General features: G+C 44.1%; 1 protein-coding gene across 1 annotated transcript in view; it reads right to left on the bottom strand.

Moving 5' to 3' along the window:
- Positions 1–25,246, bottom strand: part of LOC121327384 (protein unc-13 homolog B-like) — a 137,243-nt gene that overhangs the window by 20,587 nt on the left and 91,410 nt on the right. Inside the window, exons 4-7 of the mRNA XM_041271404.1 lie at positions 16,760–16,877; positions 10,960–11,083; positions 7,058–7,131; positions 5,436–5,493 (exon numbers count right to left, since the gene is read on the bottom strand). Of these exons, the coding sequence (XP_041127338.1) occupies positions 5,436–5,493; positions 7,058–7,131; positions 10,960–11,083; positions 16,760–16,877 (374 nt within the window). The remainder of the gene's footprint in view (positions 1–5,435; positions 5,494–7,057; positions 7,132–10,959; positions 11,084–16,759; positions 16,878–25,246) is intronic.

Below are 25,246 nucleotides of genomic sequence, written 5' to 3'. Positions count from 1 at the left end.
CTGTGAGTCTCAGGGAGTGCGTGATTACACTGTGAGTCTCAGGGAGTGCGAGATTACACTGTGAGTCTCAGGGAGTGCGTGATTACACTGTGAGTCTCAGGGAGTGCGTGATTACACTGTGAGTCTCAGGGAGTGCGTGATTACACTGTGAGTCTCAGGGAGTGCGTGATTACACTGTGAGTCTCAGGGAGTGCGTGATTACACTGTGAGTCTCAGGGAGTGCGTGATTACACTGTGAGTCTCAGGGAGTGCGTGATTACACTGTGAGTCTCAGGGAGTGCGTGATTACACTGTGAGTCTCAGGGAGTGCGTGATTACACTGTGAGTCTCAGGGAGTGCGTGATTACACTGTGAGTCTCAGGGAGTGCGTGATTACACTGTGAGTCTCAGGGAGTGCGTGATTACACTGTGAGTCTCAGGGAGTGCGTGATTACACTGTGAGTCTCAGGGAGTGCGTGATTACACTGTGAGTCTCAGGGAGTGCGTGATTACACTGTGAGTCTCAGGGAGTGCGTGATTACACTGTGAGTCTCAGGGAGTGCGTGATTACACTGTGAGTCTCAGGGAGTGCGTGATTACACTGTGAGTCTCAGGGAGTGCGTGATTACACTGTGAGTCTCAGGGAGTGTGTGATTACACTGTGAGTCTCAGGGAGTGCGTGATTACACTGTGAGTCTCAGGGAGTGCGTGATTACACTGTGAGTCTCAGGGAGTGCGTGATTACACTGTGAGTCTCAGGGAGTGCGTGATTACACTGTGAGTCTCAGGGAGTGCGTGATTACACTGTGAGTCTCAGGGAGTGCGTGATTACACTGTGAGTCTCAGGGAGTGCGTGATTACACTGTGAGTCTCAGGGAGTGCGTGATTACACTGTGAGTCTCAGGGAGTGCGTGATTACACTGTGAGTCTCAGGGAGTGCGTGATTACACTGTGAGTCTCAGGGAGTGCGTGATTACACTGTGAGTCTCAGGGAGTGCGTGATTACACTGTGAGTCTCAGGGAGTGCGTGATTACACTGTGAGTCTCAGGGAGTGTGTGATTACACTGTGAGTCTCAGGGAGTGCGTGATTACACTGTGAGTCTCAGGGAGTGCGTGATTACACTGTGAGTCTCAGGGAGTGCGTGATTACACTGTGAGTCTCAGGGAGTGCGTGATTACACTGTGAGTCTCAGGGAGTGCGTGATTACACTGTGAGTCTCAGGGAGTGCGTGATTACACTGTGAGTCTCAGGAGTGTGTGATTACACTGTGAGTCTCAGGGAGTGCGTGATTACACTGTGAGTCTCAGGGAGTGTGTGATTACACTGTGAGTCTCAGGGAGTGCGTGATTACACTGTGAGTCTCAGGGAGTGCGTGACAGGATTTCATTCTTTCATTTCATGGCGGGAAAAAAAGCAATTCATTTTGTTTAGTAATAAAAAAACAACTGACTTGTATTTTAAATGATATTTTTAACATTTAATCATTATTTTTATTTACAAGCAAAATAGTGTGAGTAATGTCGTCTCAAATGCCTTTCATTTAACTGGGACAACCGCTTATTCAGAATAGTTTTACTTCTCCCGAGATGTCTCACTAAAGCAGCGCCGACTGTAATAAAACATGATTCAGCCCATTGGGGTCTGATTGCTGATATCTGGTGTCAAGACAATGTGGGGACATTTTCAGGTTGTTGTAACAGAATGTGTCTTACTGGTAGAGCAAATAAATAAAGAACTCATTACCAGGCAACCTCGCTTCCAACATAATTACAGAGAAGCCAAGTTGACAATGCAGCTTGTGTTCACGGTAATGCATGGCTCCTCTCCAGTCCCTCGGCTTCCATGTTTGTGTGTGCAGAACTACCCCTGCCCAGGGCGTAGAGTGTCAGTGTTGAAGCAGCTGCATTTCAACACTTTTCAACACAACAATAAAGTGCATGCCCTTACATTGAGAAACATTAAAAACGTGTCTTTTGAGTAAGACTTCTGCTTTCTTTTTATTATTCAATATGTAGCACTACTGTACTGGAGTGTTTTATAGTTCTGGATGGCATATCGCTGACATAATTGATCAACAAGGAAAGCTACAGGTCTGGAGTCAGGGGGTACATCTACACTAATATTCATGTCTGTTCATTAAATGTACGCACACCTTGTCACACAGAACCCTGTGTGTACAGGCAGGGATATCTGCTCAATGGCCACACGCTGCTGTTTGCTTTCCTGAGTAGAGTTCCAGTTGAAGGTATTGTTGGTTCATATCCCACCCAAATCCAGCCAAATAAATACTTTTGTACTTGATTTGATTTTTCTAGCAATTTGACCCAAAGCAACAATAAATCGTTGTAATTTTAGAACCATAATTTCACTACACAGGGAAAACACTTTGGCAAAGGGAGATTTCTTATCTTACATACAATTCCATTTCAAAAGTATAAAATGACACAATTTATAGCACAATTTGTCTTAACGCAACATTGCGGTGTGTCTGACTGCAAAGAAAAAACAGGTTTTAACTGATTTCAATACCAAAACCATTGTGGTTATGAACCCGATATTGCAGGAATACACGCAGCACGCAGGAATACACACAGCACTCAGGAATACACACAGCATGCAGGAATGCACGCTGGAATGCACACAGCACGCAGGAATGCACACAGCACGCAGGAATACACACAGCACGCAGGAATGCACACAGCACGCAGGAATACATACAGCACGCAGGAATGCACACAGCACGCAGGAATGCACACAGCACGCAGGAATACATACAGCACGCAGGAATACACACAGCACGCAAGAATACACACAGAACGCAGGAATACACACAGCACGCAGGAATACACACAGCACGCAGGAATACACACAGCACGCAGGAATGCACACAGCACGCAGGAATACACACAGCACGCAGGAATACACACAGCACGCAGGAATACACACAGCATGCAGGAATGCACACTGCACGCAGGAATGCACACAGCACGCAGGAATACATACAGCACGCAGGAATACACGCAGCACGCAATAATACACACAGAACGCAGGAATACACACAGCACTCAGGAATGCACAGAGCACGCAGGAATACACACAGCACGCAATAATACACACAGAACGCAGGAATACACACAGCACGCAGGAATGCACACAGCACGCAGGCAGCAGTTAGCAGTGAACTTTGTTGTGAACTCTGCAGCCCCTTCAGTAACACTTTAAGACATGGATCTAAACGTTCAATACCAGAGTGTCTTTATGATGTTCTGTATGATGCTTGCAGTCAGAGTGTGGTTTGAGGTTCTGATGATCCAATATTGAGTTTTTATTATGGTCTATATCTATCTTTATCTGGCTTTCAAACTTGCTTTGAGCTTGTCTGGATAAGCCTAACTGTCTAACCCTGATCAGGCTTCCTAATTCCATTGAAACCATGTGACAAAGTAACCTTTCAACTCTGCTGGCTTAACACTAACCATATATAGAGAGGGTGAGTCGGTGAGGACCACTCAGCCAAGTTTCCAAGACAAGCAAAGGCAGACAGAGAGAAAACATATAACCTGATACAGTATCAAGAGAACCCAGAACCACTCAACATAATTAAAATCATAATAAAAAGACAAGGGGAAGGTGAAAAATAACTAAAATGGCATTTCAGATGACATGCTCTTTAACACGTCTGTTTGTTTCATCAATGGTTAGTTATTATATATAGTTGTACCTATTTATAAAGCAATAACAAAAAGCTGCATGATACCCCTACACACATACCCACCCAAACACACGTAGAGAATACAGGTGACCCTCAGAGGCTGCCTTGTACCTCAGCACTGCTGACAGTGAGAGAGTTTTAAAGTTGGTTTAGTTAGTAAAATGCTTAACCCCTTGATATTGTATAGACCCTGTTTACCCACCAGGCAGAAACCCATGACTTTTCAAATCAGCCTGTACTGAAGTAATTAAGACTCTGGCTACTCGGGGAGGCATGTAGCTTGAATAACAACTTGTTTCAGTTAGCGGAAGAACACCCCATATCATCTCACAGACAGGACAAAAACAAGACAACAACAACAATTCGAACAAGATGATTTTAAAATATATATGTATTGAATGGGGACAAAACAGAAAGAAAAAGGACAAGAACAATCAAGCATCCAATAATTCATGGTTCGGCTTTTCTGTGTAAAGACCCTTCCCAGGTTCACCGCCCCAGATATTTTATTTCATCTCTCCGTATTTCTCTCTCTTAGTGTGTTCTTCAAGAAGACTTACTTCTACAAAGATTTTCTTTAATTGTGTAATACATTCAAAATGATATGTTGGTGGGTCCCTGGTTTGGTGGTTTGCACTTTCCTACACATGTAATTCCTACCATGAATAAAGGCTGAGTACCGAATGCACATAACAGCACTGAAAAGATTTCAGAAACTATAAAAAATGGCAACAGCAACAAAAAGGAAAGCGTTTTATGCAGGAGTCACACGTTCTAATCTTGAAGATCCCAAAGGTTTTAAAATATCTTCAGTATGACTCAATCAATAACTACTGATCTCGTTATATCAGCAGTGGGCAGTCCTGGTCCTGGAGAGGTGCTGTTCCTCCTGGTTTTTGTTCCAACTGTACCCTAAACTATTATTAGAAGCTTAATTGATCCAATTAATTAATTTAGGGTACAGCTGGAACAAAAACCAGGAGGGACACCAGCCCTCCAGGACCAAGATTGCCCACCCCTGCGTTATACGAATGTTTATAAATGTACGGTACAGTAATCTTAATCCCACTCATGTGTCTCTGTCAAATTACTAAGGTAACTGTAAAGTACACAATCACAAGCTGCAAGAGTAAGGTCTATATGAGTGAGGGAGGCAGTGAGGATATGAATGTGGTGCAGCAGTGTGACCTGAGCTTGTGTAGAATCTGTACTGTGAGGGTGTGTGAAACTGGCTGCAGGAGCACATCGCCAGTTGATTTGCAAGCACCAAACAAACAAGAACTGTTAGGGGAAGAATGTGCACAACTGTAAACATTAAAACTGCATGGAAGAAAAACAACCCAATTAAAAATACTGACATGCAAAAAACATAGTAGGACCAACAGAAAGAAAATATGACAGGCGACAGATAGACAAATAGACAGAAACAAGGTAAATAAATAAATATTTCAGCTGGGATAAAAAAAAAAAATGAAGATATAGATACAGACTGGTTCTACACTAGTCTGCTCTCCTTATGCACCAAGCTCATGCAGAGTGCATGGGTCTCCCAGAGTCTCTGAGGGTCTTCCAGGGCTCCCAGAGTCTCAGGGTCTCCATGGGTCTCCCCTACCAGGCTGCCTCTGCAGGACACCTGTAACCCCATCGCACTTTATATTTTCTTTCACCTGACATGAAGCAGCATTGGCAGTGCACGGTGGTCATGTGTCTGCATGCCTTTAAAAAGTGTCTTTCTAACTTACAGCACTGGGAGGCAGCGGTGGGTAGCGGCTTCTTCTGAACTTCCTCTTGCAGTGAATACTGGGGATAAGAGAATCCAGTGTGGGTTAAACACATCACATGTAAAGAGAATACGAATGCTCACTCATGAGCACACAGTTTACTGAAACACTTGTGTATGTGCAATTACAACATGCAGAAACATGAAAAATGCAATTATGGGCGCAAACCTGCAAACATTGTGAACTAATGAAACACAAAATAGAAGCCTTGAGAACTATAAAGCACTGGTTAAAAAAAAAAACAACACATAAGAAATAAAAACACATTAACTACAAAAACAACACTCAAAGGAAAGACACACGAAGACAAAATCAATCGCAAATAAAAAAGAACAAACAGGAGAATTATTCATATCAGAACAACACACTGCAACTACAGTACTGCAAAACCAAAGCACAGCAGTGAACAATCATAAAGATACAAAAAAAATAGCGAAAGCACACACACATACGTGCGCACAAATACGAACACACACACACGTGCACATACGCACGCCCACACCTACACACACTAGTAGGTAAAGCTGTCTATATATATATATATATATATATATATATATATATATAATATATATATATATATATATAAAACACTCTGTGTGTGTGTGTGTGTGTGTGTGTGTGTGTGTGTGTATATATATATATAATGTGGTAAATAAGGCAAAGCAATACAGTCGAGTAGACAGGGTTATGCTCGACAGCAATAGAATTTCAAATGCTACATAAAATGTTTTCACAACAGTATTTAATGAACAGTACTATCGGACAGCAGTGCTAATGAACTGTGCTCTACGACCGCATGAGATACAAATGCAAAGCGAAAAAAACAATCCCATATAAAAGCATTTATATCAATGTATAAAATAAACATTTCATCCAAGTATTTCAGTGGTGCACAAAACTCAAAACAATATAAACCCTGATGTAAAAATGCAGACAAATCAGCAACATGTCTCTAAAAAGATGTTGATTTGCAGTACTGAATTAGTCTGCCTAGATGGCGATCTTGCATAAGAAACATCAGTAAGTCTGCAGCTACACTGTAGCACTTGTTTCAACAGCATCCACCTGTTGGCATTGATAAGTACACAGGGTATCACACTGGCACTGACACTGGCCCTGCACCTAGTCCTGGGTTTCAGCACTCCCCTTGTTTATGTGCTGTATATTATTGAAATGACCAGGGGCCAGGAGTTTGAACAATCAGGCCGGTAAATCTGATGCGCAAGGCCAAGTCTCACCCAAGTCTGCAGGGTTACTAATAGGAGTGGTCCATGCAGCTTCTGTAGAAGGGAGGAACACCAACATCAAAATCCAGATCTTTTAAAATGATCTACTTAATTGTAGATGTTCTGAAACCCAGGGCTGGGTGCAGAGCTAGTGAAAGCTTCAAGCCATGCGTGCAGGAACAATATATGTTTCTCTTCTATATATATGTATCTCTAACAGGTAAACACTGCTTCTCAGTGGATCGGTGTCCTCTTCATCATATCTCCCCTGTTTATAGCGCTAAGTGGCCATTCTATTCAATGGGGATTAGCACTGGGTGCAGAGTAGTGTCTATATTTAGATTCTGCCCCTACCTCGTCGTGGTCTCGCATGGCGTTGATCTGCTCTAGTTTGCTGGTCCAGTATTGAGCTTCCTCTTCTGGGATATCTGACAAGGAGAAGATGAAAGTTGGTACCCAGCTGCGATGATATTAAAGGATAAGACTGGAGTTGCACTATATGTGATCGGTAGCCATTCAATAAACCTTACATTACATACAGTTAATTTACTCTTACAGTGGGTTGCACAAGTATTGACCCCCCTTGGCATTTTTCCTATTTTGTTGCCTTACAACCTGGAATTAAAATTGATTTTTTGGGTGTTTGTATCATTTGATTTACACAACATGCCCACCACTTTGAAGATGCAAAATATTTATTGTGACACAAACAAGAAATAAGACGAAAAAACAGAAAACTTGAGCGTGCATAAGTATTCACCCCCCCAAAGTCAATACTTTGTAGAGCCACCTTTTGCAGCAATTACAGCTGCAAGTCTCTTGGGGTATGTATCTATAAACTTGGCACATCTAGCCACTGGGATTTTTGCCCATTCTTCAAGGCAAAACTGCTCCAGCTCCTTCAAGTTGGAAGGGTTCTGCTGGTGTACAGCAATATTTAACTCATACCACAGATTCTCAATTGGATTGAGGTCTGGGCTTTGACTAGGCCATTCCAAGATATTTGTGTTGTTGTTTCCCCTTAAACCACTCGAGTGTTGCTTTAGCAGTATGCTTAGGGTCATTGTCCTGCTGGAAGGTGAACCTCCGTCCCAGTCTCAAATCTCTGGAAGACTGAAACAGGTTTCCCTCAAGAATTTCCCTGTATTTAGCTCCATCCATCATTCCTTCAATTCTGACCAGTTTCCCAGTCTCTGCCGATGAAAAACATCCCCACAGCATGATGCTGCCACCACCATGCTTCACTGTGGGGATGGTGTTCTCGGGGTGATGAGAGGTGTTGGGTTTGCGCCAGACATAGCGTTTTCCTTGATGGCCAAAAAGCTCAATTTTAGTCTCATCTGACCAGAGTACCTTCTTCCATATGTTTGGGGATTCTCCCACATGCCTTTTGGCGAACACCAAATGCGTTTGCTTATTTTTTTCTTTAAGCAATGGCTTTTTTCTGGCCACTCTTCCATAAAGCCCAGCTCTGTGGAGTGTACGGCTTAAAGTGTTCCTATGGACAGATACTCCAATCTCCACTGTGGAGCTTTGCAGCTCCTTCAGGGTTATCTTTGGTCTCTTTGTTGCCTCTCTGATTAATACCCTCCTTGCCTGGTCCGTGAGTTTTGGTGGCTGGCCCTCTCTTGCCAGGTTTGTTGTGGTGCCATATTCTTTCCATTTTTTAAAGAATGACTTTAATGGTGCTCCGTGGGATGTTCAAAGTTTCGGATATTTTTTTATAACCTAACCCTGATCTGTACTTCTCCACAACTTTGTTCCTGACCTGTTTGGAGAGCTCCTTGGTCTTCATGGTGCCACTTGCTTGGTGGTGCCCCTTGCTTAGTGGTGTATATATACTGAGATCATGTGACAGATCATGTGAATCCATTTTAATTCCAGGTTGTAAGGCAACAAAATAGGAAAAATGCCAAGGGGGGTCAATATTTTCGCAAGCCACTGTATATAGGGCGCTGCATGTCAAGGCATGGGAGCTTCACATGCCATATTTAAAAGATCACTTGTGAGCTTATAATTAGTTCCAGCTATGAAAAAGCACACTGAGAAACAGAGTGTGTCTTCAATCTAGTGCAGGCTTTCCTGGCACCACCTGGGATTGAATTCCATAGGCGGGCACAGCAACTAAAAGCCTGGCCAAGGTCACCACCCTGATTCATCTCTGAAACAGTGGGGAACGGGATCAGTCACACTGGGGACAAAAAACACCACGTCACACAGCATTTAAACTGCATGAAGGATTAACCTGATCGGCCCTGTGTTGCATTGTGATCAAAATACAAGCAAATGACTACCCTGCTATAGAAGTGACCCACCATGCTGCCCTCATACGGGGAACATGGTCAGGCAGCTAAGAGAAGTGATCGACCAGCTTTGAACTGGGCTAAAAGCAGAGCTTTCAAAGGCTTTGTATGAAAGAGGGGCCCGCTGTGTAGCGTTTAGCAGGGCAGACGATTTGCATAAGCAGACATCAAGGCATCAAGGCCACAGAGAAGCACAGCTGCCTCCTCAGATACTGACCTTTTATATCCAAACTTGTTCCCTCCAGAACAATTTCAGTCTGGGGATATGTCATGACTGTGCGGGACAGGATTGGGTTGGGTTGGGTTATTTTATTTCTCTTTTACTTGTTTTCATAGTAAAGTGATTTGATGGAGTTCATCAAAACACTGTTTCATTCTTATGGATTAATTGTGAAGTTCTTGGGATCATTTACAATGAAAATCACTATGAAAAGTATTATTATTATTATTATTATTATTATTATTATTATTATTAACAATTCAAACCCAGTGCTATTTTTCAAGTCATACCAGTGCCATCCTGGCTACACAGTGTATTTCCTATACCGCATTGAGCGTGCTATAGCATAGGTTTGACTCCTACTTTTAATATGACTTCTGTATCAACATTTCTACGCAATAATAAATCTCAATCCTATATGAAGTTGAGTCGATCACCATCCAATGCTTGCTTGGATCTGTGTGGCTAACGCAGCAGGCACACAGCAGGTGAGCAGCCGTCATCTAAACAGTGTAACGACCCCCCCCACTGCTCCCTGCCCACACCTACCCCCTCAAGTGCGTGACACACAACCACCCTATGACATCTGAGCAGCAAGGGTCTAATTAGGATGCTAATCCAAGTACACAAACTCCAAAGACTGAACCTAGCCTGTAATTATACAGTGATCAGCACCATGTGCATCTCCACATCTACCCAGAGGAACACATTGTTCTGAGAAAAGATTGCTTTCTCCATTTAGACTGGGTCGCTTTGAGTACATGTGCTTCCTTCTTCACTTAGCTTTCTGATTTACAAATCAAAAGAACTGGAAAGAGTGCATTAGTGAAGGCTCTTACATAGTAACATTATTGAATAGCAAAATCCCAAGGGATCGCTGCATTACCACATGGTGCTTTAACAGCAGGGGTGGGAATGAGACTCATATTGCATTGCAGGTTCACCCATTCCAGGTTTTATTACAAACTTGATTCACCAGTGTAGAGTTAACAAGCTCCGGTGTGTCTTACTAACTAATAGTAAAACTAGAACCGGATCAAACTGCTATGCAATTTCCATTCCTGAACAATATTAACACTGCCACAGAAATGATTTTCCAGACCCTTCCAGGTTTTCAACACCCTGTAAGCTGGTTAAGAGGCTCCCTTTTTGTTTCATTGTTTGGTTGTTTTTATGACATCATGACAGAGATCAGAGGGACAAACTCCAGTGGATCTGCACTGCTAACATCTCAAAACAAACACATTCCCAGCATTATACAGCCTTTTGTTGTCAGAATCGAGACTCAACAGATTGCATCAACCATGAATCCATAAAGGATAATGTCAGGTTTAAATCCATAAAGGTCTTAATATGAGGACACAAAAAAACATCCAGTTTAAATTGTGAAGCCATTGGGTTCTGCTTTATAATAAGATTACAAGTGCTAGTGTAATGGCATGGGAAAATGGGAGCCATGAGTAAACATAAAGTGACCTGTGGAGAAAGGACATATACAGACAGCCATACAACCCATACACAACTAGACATACATTCCATAAAGATACAAAGACAGATAGACCAATTGGCAGGTGGACACAGTGTCACAGAGACGCACAGACAGATTGACGAGACATTTAATGATACTTCAGGGCCGGGCAGGCAGGACACAGACAGACAGGGAGGGAGAGAGGGAGTGCAGAGAAACAGGCAGACAACACAAACCCACTCAGCAGCAGGGAGCAGGACCTTACCAAAGGGCAGCTCGAACCGCGTGTCCAGCAGGAGGCGATGTGGCGTGGGGTTCTTGGTGCCATAAATCTCATCCTCCTTCATCAGCACCTCTGCGTCCAGCACGGCCCACTCCCCTGGGCCCTCCTGAGAAACAAGAGAGAGAGAGAGAGAGACAGCACGAGACCATGAGAGAGAGAGAGAGAGACAGCACGAGACCATGAGAGAGAGAGAGAGACAGCACGAGACCATGAGAGAGACAGCACGAGACCATGAGAGAGAGAGAGCACACGAGACCATGAGAGAGAGAGAGAGAGACAGCACGAGACCAGAGAGAGAGAGAGAGACAGCACGAGACCATGAGAGAGAGAGAGAGAGACAGCACGAGACCATGAGAGAGAGAGAGAGCAGAGACCATGAGAGAGAGAGAGACAGCATGAGACATGAGAGAGAGAGAGACAGCACGAGACCATGAGAGAGAGAGAGAGAGACAGCACGAGACCATGAGAGAGACAGCACGAGACCATGAGAGAGAGAGAGACAGCATGAGACCATGAGAGAGAGAGAGAGACCATGAGAGAGAGAGAGAGACAGACGAGACCATGAGAGAGAGAGAGAGAGAGACAGCACGAGACGAGACCATGAGAGAGAGAGAGAGAGAGACAGCACGAGACCATGAGAGAGAGAGAGAGAGACAGCACGAGACCAGAGAGAGAGACAGCACGAGACCATGAGAGAGACAGCACGAGACCATGAGAGAGACAGCACGAGACATGCATGAGAGAGAGAGAGACAGCACGAGACCATGAGAGAGAGAGAGAGACAGCACGAGAACAAGAGAGAGAGAAGAGCACGAGACCATAGAGAGAAGAGCACAGCACGAGACCATGAGAGAGAGAGAGAGAGAGACTCTCACGCTCATCGAAGTCGGAGCACGAGACCAGAGAGACAGCAGAGACATGGTACGAGAGATATATAATATGCAGAGACCATAGCTACTAATCTCAGAGATATAGATACGAGACTTTCAGAGAGAGAGGAAAAGATTAGAATATAAATGATTAAATTTCAGATTTAAAACAGCGGGACAGACAGCACGAGACCAATGATAGAGAGAGAGCGAGACACACGAGACCACGAGAGAGAGAGAGCAGAGACAGCACGAGAGATACCAGACGAGAGATGAGATGAGGAGAGAGAGAGCATCGAGACAGACCATAGAGAGAAGAGAGAGAGAGACAGCACGAGACGCAGTGCAAAGCGAGAGAGACAGCATAGACCATGAGAGAGAGAGAGCAAGACTTGGCCAATAAAAAACCGCTTCAATTCCATTAGAGAGAGAGAGAGACAGCACGAGACCATGAGAGAGAGAGAGACAGCATGAGACCATGAGAGAGAGAGAGACAGAGAGAGAGCAGAGACCATAGACAGCATGAGACCATGAGAGAGAGAGAGACAGCACGAGACCATGAGAGAGAGAGAGAGAGACAGCACGAGACCATGAGAGAGAGAGAGAGAGACAGCACGAGACCATGAGAGAGAGAGAGAGAGACAGCATGAGACCATGACCAGATTAGAGACAGCACGAGACCATGAGACCAGACAGCACGAGACCATGAGAGAGAGAGAGAGAGACAGCACGAGACCATGGAGAGAGAGAGAGACAGCTCGAGACCATGAGAGAGAGAGAGAGAGACAGCACTAGACCATGAGAGAGAGAGAGAGCACGACACCAAGAGAGACACACTGAGACAGCACATGAGAGATCAGAGAGACAGCACGAGACCATGAGAGAGAGAGAGAGAGACAGCACGAGACCATGAGAGAGAGAGAGACAGCACGAGCCATGAGAGAGAGAGAGAGACAGCACGAGACCATGAGAGAGAGAGAGACAGCAGAGACCACAGTCACTCAGACCATCACTACACGAGAGACACTGAGAGAGAGAGAGACATAGAGCACGAGACCATGATGAGAGACAGAGAGACAGCACGAGTCCAGGGAGAGATGAAAGTATGTTCCCTCTTTGAGTCAGGAGAGCTCGCTCGAGGTTAGTGATGCTGACACCACGAGAGGGTCAGAGCGAGAGAGACAAGCACAGGTTGAGACAAAGAGAGAGACAGCACGGACCAGCCGAGAGTCGAGAGAGATAGTGATGACCAGCACGAGACCATGAGAGAGTCAGAGAGAGAGACAGCACGAGACCAGAAATGTGGAAGAGACAGACACAGACCATAGAGAGAGTCGAGAGAGACAGCACGAGACCACAGATGATTGAGAGAGACGCCCGTGTGATCCGAGAGAGCAAAGAGAGAGAAGAGGACCTGTGAGTAGTGCCAGAGAAGAGGGTGACTCTGTAAGAAGACGGATAGGCAATGGGAGTCGATGTCTCAGACAGCTATGGGAGAGAGAGAGAGACAGCACGAGACCATGAGAGAGAGAGAGAGACAGCATGAGACCATGAGAGAGAGAGAGACAGCATGAGACCATGAGAGAGAGAGAGAGAGCAGAGAGACCATGAGAGAGAGAGAGAGAGACACACGAGCCTGAGAGAGAGAGAGACAGCATGAGTCCATCAGCTCTAAGCAAGAGACCATGAGAGAGAGAGAGAGAGTCAGCAGCGAGACCATGAGAGAGAGAGAGAGAGACACTGAGACCATGAGAGAGAGAGAGACAGCACGAGACCATGAGAGAGAGAGAGACAGCACGAGACCATGAGAGAGAGAGAGACAGCACGAGACCATGAGAGAGAGAGAGAGAGAGACAGCACGAGACCATCAGAGAGAGAGAGAGACAGCATGAGACCACTGAGAGAGAGAGAGACAGCACGAGACCTGAGAGAGAGAGAGAGAGACAGCACGAGACCATCACTACAGAGAGAGAGATCAGACAGCATGAGACCATGAGAGAGAGAGAGACAGCACGAGACCATGAGAGAGAGAGAGACAGCACGAGACCATGAGAGAGAGACCAGCACAGCACGAGACTGCATGAGACCATGAGAGAGAGAGAGACAGCACGAGACCATGAGAGAGAGAGAGACAGCACGAGACCATGAGAGAGAGAGAGAGAGACAGCACGAGACCATGAGAGAGAGAGAGAGACAGCACGAGACCATGAGAGAGAGAGAGACAGCACGAGACCATGAGAGAGAGAGAGACAGACAGCACGATGAGAGAGAGAGAGAGAGACAGCACGAGACCATGAGAGAGAGAGAGAGAGACAGCACGAGACCATGAGAGAGAGAGAGAGACAGCACGAGACCATGAGAGAGAGAGAGAGAGACAGCACGAACAAGAGAGAGAGAGAGACAGCACGAGACCATGATATAAGGAGAGAGAAGCTTCAGACATGCATAGAGACCATTTTGCCAGACAGCACGAGACCATGGTTATAGATAGAGATCATTATATATAGAGATTAAGATACAAGAACCCATCCAACCGGGCCTGATTTTCAAACTTCAAGAGAGAGATCACAGACAGCACGAGACCATTTCCCATGGTTATACTATGCATTTACCATTGTTTGCCATACCGCTCAATCCTTACCTATGCTTTACCATATATATATATATATACTATGGTAAACTTTCACCAGGGAAAAGATTAAATATAAATGACTTTCAATTTAAAACGCGGGGGTGGCAGATCCATCACACTTTTTCGCTCCTTTTATGTAATGTTAGCGTAAAAGTTCCTAAGCAGTAGCCAGAGCATATTAATTCTCAGCAAATTCAGCACCAAATATGCAACAAACAAAATGAGTCATATCAGTTGACCTAAATTTAAATAACGTCACTGTTTACATATTATTTTACCAATGTTTTCAGACACACGAGACCACAGACATGGTTAAGAGAAGTTGGTTAGGCACATTGACTCTCTCTTTGTACCTCAGCTCTAACCACAAGGGATCCTCTGCCCCTCAGTCCCTCAGCTCCAATCACTACACCACACTGCCTCCCAGTCTCTCAGCTCCAATCACTACACCACACTGCCTCCCTCCTCAGTCCACTACACCACAGCCCAGTAACTCACACTACACCACACTGCCTCCCAGTCCCTCAGCTCTAATCACTACACCACACTGCCTCCCAGTCCCTCAGCTCCACTCACTACACCACACTGCCTCCCCGTCCCTCAGCTCTAATCACTACACCACACTGCCTCCCAGTCCCTCAGCTCCAATCACTACACCACACTGCCTCCCAGTCCCTCAGCTCCAATCACTACACCACACTGCCTCCCAGTCCCTCAGCTCCAATCACTACACCACACTGCCTCCCAGTCCCTCAGCTCCACTAGACCACACTGCCTCCCACACCACACTAAACCACACTGCCTCCCAGTCCCTCAGCTCTAACCACTACACCACACTGCCTCCCAGTCCCTCAGCTCCAATCACTACACCACACTGCCTCCCAGTCTCTCAGCTCCAACTACACCACACTAGTCCCTCACCACACTGCCTCCCAGTCTCTCAGCTCCAATCACTACACCACACTGCCTCCTGCTCCCTCAGCTCTCTTCAGCACCACTTCCTCTGTACTTAACCCACTGTTAAATTTTGTTGAAACAAAAGGCTGGTTTCACAGACCCTGATCAGCACTAATTTAGTTCATGATCAGTGCTAATCAAGGTCTGTGAAACCAGACAATAGGTCTCTTTATTTCTCCCCTTAAGCTAATAAACTCCCTCTGCCACAGGGACTCAGGAGGTTAGTAAATATTTGAAGCCTACTGATTTGTATTCCCCACAGGTGGAATGGAAAAGTCTGGGGCAGTTAAAGTCTTGCCGGTTTACACCAGCTCAGACTTGATGTTAGAAAAGTAATGCAGTATTGATCTGGAAGTGGGATGTGGTGCCCTGATGTAAGTGGACAGGGTGTTAAGCACCTCTCCAGTGCAATCAGCTCTCTCACAAGCACAGCCACATACTGCTTCTGACATTGCCACTAATGCCTGCCGTCTCCCTCAGCCTGACACAAAGATTAGTATTTGTTGGAAAAAAAATAAATAAAAATAAATCACACAGCAATACAGCTGCTACAGTTTAGTACTTTGGAGGAATTAAATTCCAAGACACTGAATGATGGACAGCGACCCCTGCTGGAAGGAGGTGGGATTGCCGCAACTGCCGCTACCTCCACAGCCACGAGAGGTTATCAAACTGTGTGGGAAATCTAACAGTCAAGCGGCAAAACTATTAGAAACCAGTTCACGCTGAAAACACCAACATCAGAATTTAAGATTGAATGTTAAAATGCATCTATATGCCACCGTTTTCTATCCTCTCTATTCCAAATGAAGATTACTCTGTCCTCCAGCCAGTTTTACTGAGATGCACGCACAATTTATATTTAAAAAAAAAAAAAAAAGTACCTTGCAGAATTGTTCTTGTTAAATGTGTGTTTTGTTTTGTTTACTTTCTTTGGTAAATCCACATTGGCAAATTCAATGTAACTTTTGAAGTATTACTTCACACTTTTCTCAAGGAAGAATGTGACTTAATTCAAGCAGTGTACTGTAGGTATTTTTTTTAAATATCAGACGTACAGTAAGCTTCTTTCCTCTTTTGAAAACAACGCTAATGGTGGTGTAATCTCCAAGGTTTTGCCCTTATGTACACCTGCAGTTGTGATTCCAGTATTTATGAGAGTGTGTATACTGTATGTGAGGCCAGATTTTATAGAAAACCTTTATAGCTTCATGACTGAGGTGATCCATGCCCTCCTGGAGTTTAGAAACACTTCACTGAGTCAATGCAAGATAGGCCTGTGTGTGAGAGCGGCGTGTGCCTGTAGGGAAGGCTGGTGTCTCACCTCCTCGGACTGCCGGATGCTTCCCAGAGGGATCCAGACGGTCCCCACCATGGTGTCCCAGATCAGCCCCTTGTTCCACACCTCCACAATCAGGCCCAGGTCCAGGCGACTGATCTCGCTGCAGACACAGGGGAGGAGAAACATTGTGTTACTCATGTATCAATGATCCATGATACTTTCTGCACTGTACGCATACAGAGGAAGTATACACTCAATTATATTCCAGGGTTATAGGACGGACAGCGTCTGTGTAGGAGGCAGTATCGGCACTGCATTGAACTTTGCAGTTGAAGGGAACCGGTCCCATACTGACTGTAGGAACGCATTATGCCACGGTTAATGTCATGAATAAATAATCAGTGATGTGAAACTGGTGCTCTGATAGAGTGAAAGATCCCCAGCAGTCTATAATGAGTAATCCTAAAAAATAAAACAGAATTATTCTAAGATATGAATAATTAGTTATTTACAAACCCAGGTTTGTATGGTAACAATCTATTAACATCATTTTATTTGAATTTGGAGCTATACAAAAGTAGAGGGCCAGCTCAAACATCATAATGCATATCATATCACAACATTAAGAGTGTTTAACTGTGACCACACTTCAATCTTACATGTTGTATTTGTATACAGTGAGAGTGTAGAGAGTACTAACATTTAAAGAGGTTTCTATGTGCCTTCATACCAGTAAAACAGTACACATACAACTCCATGCTTCTCCACTAAACCATGAGGATCTTGCTGCTTTAATCTCTGCAGGTTGGAATTCCTCACACAGCTGCTTCCCCTTTAAGCTGCCTGTCTGCCTGTTCTCACTGCTTGTTTTTATCTCTTGATGGGAGCGTAAAGCGGGCAGCTGTGGGACTGTGACACTCCAGCGTCTGACATTTACCAATGGACAGGACTTTCTTCATGCACCGCCAAGCCAATCACCGGATAAATGTCCTTGTCTAAATGTCTTTCCTTTCTTTACAGAAGAAAAACTAGCCACTACAGACCTCCAGGTTGCCATGACGGCAGCTCAAACTACAGGAAGCTACTGTGCAATGCTGGGGTTCATAGGGCATGTAATAATAAAGACCCAGAGTTTACCTATTTTATGGACTTTTCTGTAAATTCCTTAAAGTATGATTCGGGCCAGGATTACAGAAATACATTACTACTGTCTTCATTATTGATATATTTTTTTTCGAACCATGCTGCTAGTTTTCTGTTCCCATTCATTCATTTCAAAGTGAGCGTCAACGCTGTTGCAGGGAGGGAGCATGACCTGGATACAATGTAACACATCCTCTTAATTAGGCTGTATGCTCCCAATAAAGTTAAAAACCTTGGCAACACTCAATATAGAGTTTCACTGTGGCACAGTGTGAGTAACAACACCCCCCCACCCCCCGATCATCATTTCTCTGGTGTTCCATTATTTCCAATAGCATCTTAATTGTAAATTGTACCAATTGCTATGTGAAGTGGACAAAAACCTAATTATAAATCCATCATCGTAAAAACAAAAAGGTATGAAAGTCTGTCAAACTCAGCTACTGTACGTGATCTGCCAAGCATCCCAATCAATATTATTGATTGTCTTTATTCATCTATAATACCCATCCTCTGGGCAGCGACAGTGTCTGTGTTTCACTAGCTTGTTCTCTGCCCAAATGAGACACTGCAATAAAATCAGTGGCAGCGTGCAAGAGAAGGAGGCATTAAGATCACAGTCTAATAGAGATCACTGGAGGTTTTTATTACCGGCACTATCTATCTATCTATCTATCTATCTATCTATCTATCTATCTATCTATCTATCTATCTATCTATCTATCTATCTATTTATCTCCTTTAACAACAAGAGCGTGAGGCTTGGTCCTGCTTGAAATGTAAAAGCTCTGGGCATCGAACACTCCTCCTGCTTAATGAATCAGTCCTTTAACCATTTTTAATTGTAGTTCCCAATTAAAAAGCAATTAAAATGATCCTTAAGCATTTAGCTGCTGCGCTAGTAAACGAGCACCCCCAAGCAGAACGCTCTCTGGTGCATTAGCTAAATCTCTCAATTAAAACTGGCCGTCTGTTCTGTACTTCAGCTGTTGCTTATCATTTTCGTGCATGTCTGTATATCTTCCGTGTTTCACAGTTGCACAGACAGCTTTGTCTGCACTCACGTTAGCGACTTAGGGCTCAGAAACGCAGTTTGGAAAGAAACACGTGTTGTACTTAATAATGGAACTTCCAACTGATCTGACTTTTTAACAGGAAATATGTTATATTTGCACTTCCTGCTGATAGCATGTCCGTCAACAGAGAAAGCAGCTGATTGGTTATTGACTGGAAACAAAACACTGAAGGGGTGGGGCCAAACACACCCTCCAGGCAGATTGACCAAGCAAGTGAAATGTTCAACCAAGTGTAGTTCCAGATACCCCATTTTAAAATGTTTAGAATAGCATGTGTTTCTTTCAAAACTGCACAAGACCAATATAGTGTCTGGAAGTGAGCCACATGTACGATTTATGAGATCATTTTGTTAACAATAACTGAAAAAAGGCTAACTGAATAGAAACTTGAGGGTCTGGCACTTTTGCAGATCTTGTGTGTTCAGATGTTGAACCTCCAATCTGTGAAAGTTTAATTATTAACGCCGTTGCTGCTGTGTTTTATCACACTAAGTTTTTTATATATTGAAAAGACCCCAACATAGGATTTCTTGTAGATTAGGGACACAGGAAGACAGGATTATCCACGCTCCCCTGTCTTATAATATATCCGCTGTCCACAACACTGCTCGAGAAACTTCACAATTTACATTACACACACTATCACTTAGTGTCTAGGCTGCACTACACTATACATTATAAAATAACGGGTTGCCCATTACACATTAACTCAACTGATTTCACTGTCAGAAACAAAGGCCGACACAATACTGGATTACCTTTGCACAGCTTGAGGATATAATTATGTCCTGTAAACAAATTGCATCCTGTCACAATCTGACATCTTTATTCCCTCAATCTGTCAGAGGGGGAGACAGGGAAAAGTAGCAGGGTTCTCACAAGAGCAGCTGTTTCAGGCGTTTTTCACAGACTGCTGGTGGCATCTCCACAACACTGTCTGGAAAAGAATCTGCAATACTGACAACCAAGGACTATCCATGGTACAGTGAAGAAACAAAAACTGTAGAAATCCAATTCTGGAGGTGGATCCTGATGAACAAATCCCGAGTAATATACTGGAAGACAGAAAGATGTCTGTGACAGCTTCGTTTTGCAGATGCCAAGATGTCACACTAGGGGTTTATTCAAGTCTACAAAAGAATACATATGGTGTAGATATAATCAATATGGCAATTATTCTAATTTGTAATAAAACACAAAATGAGTGAAAATCTCTTTCTTGCTCGTTAACATCATGTTTTACAGTATAATTGCAGGTAGCTCTGAATCCCTGGACTGATTAAAATACACTTTTAAATACTGTAACTTCTTACCAACTTTCCCAAATGGCTTGTCCATGCCAGCTACCTGCCTGCCAGCTAAAAGGTGAGGCATGACTCATTCGCACACAGTTACAAGATGCTTGTCCCCTTTCGGGTCAAATTCAATCCTGGTCAAACATGACCTGTCAACTCCACTAGAAAGAGATTGAACCCAATGAGGCAGTCACCCCAGGGGCTTAGCGTGTGTGTGTGTTTATGTCTTTTCAACTGCTTCCCTCAAGGGAGACATCTTACTGGCTCATCTGAACAGGGGAGCTCAGCAGCCTGGTGAGAATCACAAAACATTGTGTGCAAAAATAATAATAATAATAATAATAATAAATAATAATAATTTAAAAAAATGTTATTAACAATCTGTAGTATATTGTAAGTTTAAAGACATAAATGTCAGAAACTATTTCAATTCCAGGCAATCCCTATAAAATATTCCCATAGTAAAAGCATAGCAAAGTGTAATGAAGCACAGTTAAAGCTTGGTAAAGCACAGGTAAGCAACATACAGAGAGGTACAGTATAGTAAAGTAAATGCATTGTATAACCATGGGAAAAGCATGCTAAAACTGCAAATATACCATGCAAAAATACTATGATAAGCTAAGGGGTTAGTGCCAATGGCTGGTTGGATTTGCTCCAACATAAATTTGCTTTTTATTGTTTCATTGAGCAGATCCACACAACCAGCACTATACAGAGATGGCAAATATATCTGTTAGCATGGTGTATTATACATCAGTTGGCTTGCTAGAAACCATTCTCTACTTTTTACTGGCTCAGCTCTTACCACAGCATCTCACACCTTACAAGTCCCTCAGCTCTAACCGATAGACTGCACTGCCTCCCAATCTCCAGCAACAACCACAAGAACACATTGCCGCCCAGTCCCTCATCTACAACCTCTAGGCCACACTGGCCTCCAGGTCTTGTGAATGAGGGGGGTGATAGATAGCGGCTGTCAGAAGTAATGGCAATGCTATTCACGCTGCTTCTGCCATGCAGTAAGTCCCTGCTGCCAAGCGCAGTAGTGTGTATTAAATTATTAAAAGAATAAAAAAAAAAAAATGGTCGTGTGTGCTATAAATAGTACATTAGAAGTACATTCATCATTCTTAAAACAACCTTTTCTGTCCTGAAAGAGCTGAATGTATTTTAACCTACATTAGCAGCAGCAAGGTGCTCATTGCCCCCTGTTCTACACAAAGCTATACTGGCATGTTAATGGCAATGCAGTGAGCAGTGTGAGCTGCCACAGTAATGACATGAAAACAATGGATTGACTGCACTTTGCTACTTTATTATGCCAGTGATCTTCTCGGGGTTAAAACTGGTAAAGTAAGACTGCGAATTGAGTGTGTATTGGAGTGATTTCTCATGGTGTCGATTGTGAGCTTCGTTTCCCTCAAGAAAAACAGATACTTCATACAGACAATACAGAGTGCAAAAAGTCATGGCAGCATTTTTTTTTAAAAGCACTACATTTACCAAAACCATGCGTTTTTCAGTTATTCAGAAAATAAAATCCTACAGAAAAAAGGGAATACCTAATCTCCTAATTTTTCAATTCTGCGAATTTCAGACACGGGTCTGCAGCGAAGTTCAACCCGTTTGAATAGCAATGAAATGTTTAATCACAATCTGATCAGCGATTCTCTGGATATATGAATATGTAAGTGCAGCATACTGTTGGATGGGCAGACAGACAATCCCCTAGGATTGAAGAGCAGAAATAGATGTTTTCTTGACACCATCCTTGTGAATAATTCATCCAGGGTGGTGCAACTCACCTGTAATCCTCTAAATTCAGAACCAGAGCCCCTGGGATTGTGCAGCTGTGCCTGGGGATTTGCTCTCCCAAGGATACTGAAAAAAGGGACCTACTGTAAACAATATACAGGACTTCAGTTTAGTAAAGTGTAAGATGCATTTGCTAAAATCCAAACCACCACTACACCAGGTGTTGCAGAGGGAGAGGGTTAGGACTGCTCCCTGTGTATCTGATCTACATGGAGGTTATACATTCTCAGAGCTCTACTGAGGCTACAGGGTTTCTTTAAACTACTGACTGTATAAAAGTGACCAAAACACAAAAAGATTCAGTCTAAACAAGAACACACTCATTCATATAACTCATGTTCTGCACCAATACTAAGTAGCTCTTTAAGCATTCTATATTCTCTACATACCATACATACATACTGTACACACACACACACACATATACAGTATTAGTTTGGTACAGAGAGTTATGTTACAATATCAGCATTCACTTGAAACTGTAGAGAGGTGCACTGTGAATAAAAACTTCTGCCACCCCAGGTCTTTTACTGTACAAGACTTGCAAGAATGGTAAGCCTCTCTGAGAAGGAAAAAAAAAAGGAGTAATGAATAACGAACAATGTCACAAAGACAGGCCTAATCTTTTTAAATGGATGGGCTAGAACCATTTCCGAAACTCTATGGAGAGTGAAAGAGAAAGGCACAGCCCCATCCATCTCCCAGCAGTCAGGCATCAGGCCATCTGGGCTGCTGATTAAAACACCAGCAGCTGCCAAAAGCCCTTCCTCTCAGTCCAAACTGCTGTCAGCGTTCCCTCCCAGCCCCTTGGTCTGCTGTGAGCGGGCAGAGCTCTGAGCTCTTTCACACAGCCTCAGCGTTTCCTCCCAGCCCCTGGGTCTGCTGTAGATGGGTAGAGCTCTGTGCTCTTTCACACAGCCTCAGCGTTTCCTCCCTGCCCCTGGGTCTGCTGTGAGCGGGCAGAGCTCTGTGCTCTTTCACACAGCCTCAGCGTTTCCTCCCTGCCCGTGGGTCTGCTGTGAGCGGGCAGAGCTCTGTGCTCTTTCACACAGCCTCAGCGTTCCCTCCCTGCCCGTGGGTCTGCTGTGAACGGGCAGAGCTCTGTGCTCTTTCACACAGCCTCAGCGTTTCCTCCCTGCCCGTGGGTCTGCTGTGAGCGGGCAGAGCTCTGTGCTCTTTCACACAGCCTCAGCGTTTCCTCCCAGCCCCTGGGTCTGCTGTGAGCGGGCAGAGCTCTGTGCTCTTTCACACAGCCTCAGTGTTTCCTCCCAGCCCCTTGGTCTGCTGTGAGCGGGCAGAGCTCTGTGCTCTTTCACACAGCTTCAGTGTTTCCTCCCAGCCCCTAGGTCTGCTGTGAGCGGGCAGAGCTCTGTGCTCTTTCACACAGCCTCAGTGTTTCCTCCCTGCCCGTGGGTCTGCTGTGGATGGGCAGAGCTCTGTGCTCTTTGTCACACAGCCTATCTAAATTAGAAAAAAAAATTGGAATTCTTGGGGTACACAGCTCAGTTTGTTTAGAGGAAATGGAGGAAAAGCTGTTTCTCCTTCTCTCTAAAGAGGCTGCATTAAAGATGTTTGTGCCCCAGCACTTTCCGAAATCAAGTCCCAGCCGTCTGTGGCCCCAGACATGCCACTCTGCACTAGGCAGTATGAATGGCTTGCTCTGTAGGTATAGCCCGGCTCTTTCACCTGCATTGGCAACAGCTACAGAGACTAGTGATGAATGTCAGCAATACTAACCACTATTACAGTGACATACATTTTGTCAGCATAGACACGAATACAACATTACAGCTATCAGTACCATGAAACAGTACATTAAAATGACCTACTATTATAAAAGTTTCCCACAGTAAAACCATAGGACAGTGTAATAAAATATACTGAAAACAAGGTAAAGCACAGCTAAGCATTGTAAAGCCCAGACAGTTATGGCGAAGCAAACAAAAAATAAAAAAAAACACATGGCAAACCATGATGACCTGCTGTATGGTACAGCATGCATAGAATAATGCAGGATATGGCTTTATTTTTGACAGAAACAGACATTGCTGGCCTACATAGAAACTGCTTTTGCTTTTAAACCGATTACATTTAGGTAATCCCTTTAACCCCGTTTTTAAATGTAATGCCTCAAATTACTGTTCATACAGACTGCTGTGTCTGATTAATTTTGTCTTCATTTTGACTTGGTAGAAACATATAGCAATTAAACCAGTACCCCTCCCCTCCTAAGAAATCCACAGGTGACAGTAAGTGAAGTGCTTGTAAACAGTATCTCAAGACCTATCCTGCTAAAACTGACATTTCTGGTTTGGTAAACAACGCCAGATGGATCTACTCTACACATTCCTGAAAACTAGCACACAGCTTATTGCAATTGGAACTGGGCCACTAAAAGCCATGCAAGTCTGTAAAAGGTCGGAAGTCTGTAAATGGCCAACAAAATGAGAGAATGTAGGTACAATTATAACATCCCTTTAATGTTCAGGCTATGTGAGAGCTGTGTGCAACTATTCAGCAACAATCACGGGACTGTCCAAGGGGCATGACGGTGGATGCCCGTGCAACCAGCTCAGCATTTCAACACAGGGGCTGCATTGGCCAGTTACAATAAAGACAGAAGAGGAGCTCCTTTCCTCTGTCCTTAATCTGTATTCCCCCCTCATGTTCTCTGTGCTGATGCTGCCATTACGACTAGTTACCTTTGTCAACTCCTTTAAAAAATAAAATAAAAAAAGGCCTCTTCCTCCTCATCCTCCTTTTCTTCTAGACTATATATCGAGGTAGTTCCCTAAAAGTTTCTTCATACCTTTATAACTCACACGATTCATCCCTGGGACTGGTCTGGCTGCTCTTGGCTCGACTCTCTCTAAAGCCACAATGTTCTTTTTGTAATGCTGAGCACAGTATTCTTAGTGCTGTCTCATCAGGAGCTAAACAACCTCATCACAACCTCCCCTGATTACCGTTACACAGTAGAACCAAGCATTCTGTTGGCTTCTTTGAACTGCCTCCCCACACACTCATGACAGCTGCAAAAGGCCAGGTCTATTCAGGCAGGGACCCTGCTAGTGCCAGGGACCCTGCGGATGAGTGCGGAAACCACTGCAATGCGAAACTGCGCCTCACTGTCTCCAGACACTACCTGTAATTCCACGCAGTGCATCAGTGCATCAGTGAAGCAATGCAAAACCTCA

The sequence above is a fragment of the Polyodon spathula genome, chromosome 2 (genome assembly GCF_017654505.1).
Source record: "Polyodon spathula isolate WHYD16114869_AA chromosome 2, ASM1765450v1, whole genome shotgun sequence".
Classification (NCBI taxonomy): Eukaryota; Metazoa; Chordata; class Actinopteri; order Acipenseriformes; family Polyodontidae; genus Polyodon; species Polyodon spathula.
Note: the sequence above shows the minus strand (reverse complement) of the source record. Positions and strands in the feature narration are given on the sequence as shown.